General features: G+C 38.6%; 2 protein-coding genes across 2 annotated transcripts; one reads left to right on the top strand and one right to left on the bottom strand.

Annotated features, from left to right (window-relative positions):
- On the top strand, positions 1 to 2496 carry LOC135119418 (uncharacterized). Its single transcript, XM_064043840.1, has 11 exons — positions 1 to 506; positions 558 to 601; positions 663 to 811; positions 872 to 949; positions 1014 to 1081; positions 1131 to 1188; positions 1250 to 1303; positions 1869 to 1972; positions 2051 to 2141; positions 2194 to 2279; positions 2338 to 2496. Exons 1-11 carry the CDS (start codon positions 306 to 308, stop codon positions 2455 to 2457), a joined length of 1053 nt encoding a protein of 350 aa, XP_063899910.1. The 5' UTR covers positions 1 to 305; the 3' UTR covers positions 2458 to 2496.
- A 7-nt stretch (positions 2497 to 2503) lies between these two features.
- LOC135119417 (uncharacterized) lies at positions 2504 to 4637 on the bottom strand. The gene is made up of 10 exons (XM_064043839.1): positions 4415 to 4637; positions 4212 to 4279; positions 4080 to 4154; positions 3862 to 4023; positions 3742 to 3809; positions 3480 to 3679; positions 3293 to 3421; positions 3117 to 3234; positions 2837 to 3057; positions 2504 to 2780 (listed from the first exon to the last, which is right to left on the bottom strand). The coding sequence occupies exons 1-10, from the start codon at positions 4620 to 4622 to the stop codon at positions 2515 to 2517; spliced, it is 1515 nt and encodes a 504-aa protein (XP_063899909.1). The 5' UTR covers positions 4623 to 4637; the 3' UTR covers positions 2504 to 2514.

The following is a 4637-nucleotide window of genomic DNA, read 5'->3' as shown; positions in this document are numbered from 1 at the left end:
TAACTATTCAAGTGCAATAGCAACCGCGAAGTTTTGGTAGTTCACTAAACGTTTAAAACGATAATAGGAGCAGTTACACTATATAAATATCAGGCGTTTTCTTTATATTGAGTAGAAGAGCGACAATATCTGTATCGTCTTTCACTGTACTGGTGCGTTTGTAGTTTGCTAATAAACGCCCAGCTGCACTAACATTGAAAATATGGACAGGAGTGTAGGCCAGTGATAAGCTTACAATAACAGCTAAAGGTTTCAGCCACTAAAGCTCGTAATGTTTGTATGTATGAACTATTTTCTATTACGATATGGAATCTAAAGAATACAAGAAAAATAAAGCTTCAGATGACTTTGATAATGTTACTAGAACTCTTAATACGCAAAAATTTACTACACCGAATGCCTTACCCCAAACTCAACCTAAGAAGATCGGCACGATACTTCCTTCCTCTCAATCGTTACCAAGAAAGAAACTCGTAGTCCCCATCACAGTAGGGGCGGAAAATAAGGCAACCGTAGTACATTCCATCTTTATATATTTATTAATATTTGCGGTACAGATCCGAAGATTCACACCTACCATTCCTACCACACGCATAAAAGGGCATGTGTTTAGATTCCTTCTTTATCTATTTCTATGTCTTTATTATATTTTTACTATGTAGATGCGTGACTATAGATTCACCAGTTTCTGAAGTTAACAATTCCAAAAGAACTATAAAAGAAAATATAAAATTAAAAGGTATAAAAAAAGAGCCTCTGAAAGAAAGTGTTGGTCTTTTTTCCGCTACTGACGTTTGGAATTCAAAAGAAAGTTGACATAATTTATTTACTTTCTCTATATCCTTTTTTTTGGAATAATATATACGAAAAGGGGCTTGTAGTTCCACTGGTAAATCGTATAGTTTGGATCGGAAGGTGGTGTCCTCTCTATCCGCTTTACCTCTGCAAAGCTAATAATGCTTTAAATATAAAATTTATTACGTAAAAATTCATTGTTTAATATTGATATATAGACAGAATAACCAAAGAAGGCGTTGAACAAGATGGAGCAGACACAGGTTTCGCAGATTTCAACTCTTCTGTAAGAATTTTTCAGTGCGCTTAGGCTCTTAATTTACCTTTGATATAAGAATAGCAAAGAAATCCCCATAACACTACCCTTTAACTCCCGCAGTAGAATGTATAAAGGTTTTTAAATTTTTTCATTAAGAATTATTTTAATTATACTTGCTATTATTATTATTTAAAGTAGCTTCGAAAAAAAAGGAAAAGATTGAGTTGATTAATGCGAAAATAGAGATTGGTCTCTCTTTTTCTTCTAATAGACTACTATACACTTGAATTTTCTATAATTAATTATATCAAAGTGTTATAAGTTAAAATTTTACACGCTAGAAACATTCCCTTATTTAGTTACTATTTTATATTTATTCCTCAAGAAGTTAACTTATCCTTTGGTAACTCCGTTATTATACTAGTCACCGTTAACTTATTTTTTAAACTTTTTAGTAGTAGAAGTTTCGATTTTTCGATATAAAGAAACTTTATACTTCTTAACTTGAGATTATGTTGCATATCGATCCACTTTACTAAAATATTTTAAATATTCTTAATAAGTATGAGCCTTTATTTTACTATTTTTTTTTAAAAACTTATTACTTTTACTTTCATAATATTAATTTATTTCTGCTTGCTAAACAACTTTACCAAAAATATAATAAGGTATTTCGCTGTCATCTTCCTTGCTTTAATTAATTTTGTCTCTAATTCGCGTAAATTCCCAATTTTTCTTTTTTCTAAAATTTATATAATTCTACTATCTTATAAATTCAATTCCCTTTAGCTTCTTATAGTCGATTTGTTATTAGAAAACAAAGTTAGCGAAAACAAGGAGGACTACGATCTACAAGATTATGAAGTTCAACAAACTTATACGAGCTCTGGAGAAGACTGGATCTCTTTTTTCACGACAGTGCTTATCTATGATTACTCTAAATATTCTCAAATTTAAAGGAAATTGTGAATTAACTTATAAACATTTCTTCCATAGGCTAAAAATGTGTTACTTTTTTTCCAACTTCCTGCCCAACTCCCTCTAAAAGGGGCCCACCGCGCGGACAAGCCCGTTGCTCCGGACGATGGTTACTACACCTTCTCTTTGTTGGCTTAGCGTAACTATAAGCGCGCCGGAAGGCGGATTGGAGGATGGTGCCCTCGGGAAGTTGCAGGTGCACAAGTCCGGCCGACTGACCTTGTGGCTTGGGGATATCTCTTACGAGGTATCCCGTCCCAATACCCTCATGCTTCCCGCGGAGAGCTAATGCCAAACTTGTGCAGGTCAAGTCCGCGACGGAGTTCGGTTTTCTGGAGAATCTTGTGGCCATCGATGCGACCCATGGCCAGTGCGTCGTGATGGGACAGGTCAGCAGGCGCTTCGTCTGCTCTCCTCGTGTGTAGCTCACCATCTCAGCTCTTCTGATAAAACTTCTGGGAAAATGTGCTTTTTATTATCGTTTAGCTCTTCTTGTCCTTTTTTTTCTTGGAGACCTTCTCAGGCGTGGGAAGGGTCTTTAGCTTCTTTTTAGACTTAATAGCCGTATCGTCTTCCGTATCTTCCAGCTTCCTTTTCAGTTTGTTTGTTTTGCTGCTCTTTTTATCTTTCTTTTTCTTTTTCTTCGACTTCTTGACCCTTTCTTCTCCCTCGTCTTTGCTGCTGGCGGCTCTGTTCAGCTCAGATATAACGCTTCGCATAACTTCAATGTTCTTCTTCGGGGTCGCTCCTAAACAAAAGGGTTGATGGAGAGACCCGTTTAAAAAGACTGCATCCCGTCCCGACCTGTCTGGTAGAAGTGGAGCCGCTCTTCTACTTGAGAGTGCAGCGCCTTCCCAAACGCGTTGGTTGGCTCTTCCATAAAGCAGTCGATCCGCGATGCGTGGGCGCACTTATTGGCGAGATACCGCGATATCCGGCCTTTGTTCTTCTGCGTTGCCCTTCCAATGAACGACGAGTGGTACAGGAGCCCGTACTTGGGGGTCTTTCCGCGTGTCTTCAAAGCCCTGCACAGCGAGCCTGTCAGCCAGAGGGGCACAGTCAGCCAATAGAGCAGGGCTCGAACCTGAACAAGGCTTTCTCAGCGCCGAGGATCTGCACGGTGGAGGCGGGACATTTCGACAGGTTGGTGAGGCTGCCCGCCTGCGCAATCAGCCGCGCTCCCACAATTTCGCCAATAAGCTCTTAAAAGAATGTGAGCATCGAAACTCCAGAGCGGCCTATTATAAACGGAGAAGAAACCTGACAAGTTGGGGGCCACCGTGTTCATTTTCTCGCGCAAATAAACGTGAAGCTCTCCTCTGTATTCGCTGAGACGGGCAACTCTTTCCAGGAACATTTGTATGTGAATATAGTCGAAATCAGAAATATCTTTAAGCAGCGGAGAGATCAAAAAGGCCAATGGACACGGGAGTAGGCAAGCACCGACCGTAACCCATAGACATCTTCGAGGCGCGGAGGATCTGGAGGGCCTTATCGGAATCGTGGAGAATCTCCTCCAACTTTTCAAGTACGTCGGAGTCGTCGCTGGCGTGGCTGCGGTTACCGACGGCTCGAGCGCAAAGGGCGTAAGTGTGGTTGTCTTCGCAATAGCGAGCAAGTTCGGGAAAGTGGTAGCCGTACCATTCCCTATAAAACTTTACAGTAAATAAAAGTTGCAACGACCTGGAAGTAAACCAAAAGTAACATACTTTGCCCGCATAGCAAACTTATTTAAATCTTTATCTAACTGATCCAAGAGAGAAATGGCTTGGATAACCTTCCAAACGTGTAAGGTTATAAATAAAAATACAAACATAAATAGTAAAAACCATATTATCAATTCTGTGGACGTTGAATTTAACTTTGGCCCTTGAGTAACTGTGACCGAGGCCTAGCTGGGCCTTCTCTAAATCTCCTTCCCGATGGGATTTAACAAATTTTGAAAAGTGTTGCCGTATTCCTCGAATAAGTTCAGTATGAACGTCGGAGGACTTGTTAAGAATGCAAAAATTAGAATTCATAACAAATAATTCACAAAAAACTCGACCTCGCAAAAGATACCCGTCGCATCTTTAACTTGCGCGCAAAAAGAAGAGTGAGCGACACCAAGAAGAGTACTTGCCTAATAGATTATTGTAAAAAGTAAAAATAGTAACAAGTTATAAATAATTAAGTATACCTTCTTTCCAAATTTAGATTTAGGAAAGTAGGTCTCTAAGAAGTTTTTCAAGGTTTCAGAAACTATCCCTTTATAATAAGGAACAAGAATTACAACTATCTCAATGAAAAAAAATTAAAAAACGTTTCTTGAGCGAGCATAACTAATAAATAAAAAACTCGTGAGACACTAACTAATAATAAAAATGGTTAGTGAGGAAAAACCTTCGGAAATACAATTAACATTTTCCAACGCATCTCGAGCGCTCTTAAAGGGTGAAAAAGCGATGAGTTTAACAATCTTCCCAAAATTATCAAACTTTTTTATACTTTGCTGTATAGATTCCGAATTGAGAGCAATACCTTCCACTCCCTTAGCTTCAAATAAAGCATAACCTGAAGGAGATTCAAACAATATAAAAGTTTGAACCATTGCCAACTAAAAACG

Source organism: Zophobas morio, unplaced genomic scaffold, assembly GCF_036711695.1.
Source record: "Zophobas morio isolate AGI-343-1 ecotype UQ-CSIRO unplaced genomic scaffold, CSIRO_AGI_Zmor_V1 ptg000259l, whole genome shotgun sequence".
Lineage (NCBI taxonomy): Eukaryota > Metazoa > Arthropoda > Insecta > Coleoptera > Tenebrionidae > Zophobas > Zophobas morio.
Note: the sequence above shows the minus strand (reverse complement) of the source record. Positions and strands in the feature narration are given on the sequence as shown.

Bases quoted from the DNA above. Each gene is read 5' to 3' on its own strand.
- LOC135119418 (XM_064043840.1), top strand. From the start codon at position 306: ATGGAATCTAAAGAATACAAGAAAAATAAAGCTTCAGATGACTTTGAT. The intron at 602-662 runs GCATGTGTTTAG...TTTACTATGTAG, and splicing joins CCTACCACACGCATAAAAGG to ATGCGTGACTATAGATTCAC. The intron at 2,142-2,193 runs GTTACTACACCT...GCGCGCCGGAAG, and splicing joins GCCCGTTGCTCCGGACGATG to GCGGATTGGAGGATGGTGCC.
- LOC135119417 (XM_064043839.1), bottom strand. From the start codon at position 4,622: ATGGTTCAAACTTTTATATTGTTTGAATCTCCTTCAGGTTATGCTTTA. The intron at 4,024-4,079 runs GTCGAGTTTTTT...ATTCTTAACAAG, and splicing joins CGACGGGTATCTTTTGCGAG to TCCTCCGACGTTCATACTGA. The intron at 3,422-3,479 runs GTCGGTGCTTGC...CGCTGCTTAAAG, and splicing joins GAAGATGTCTATGGGTTACG to ATATTTCTGATTTCGACTAT.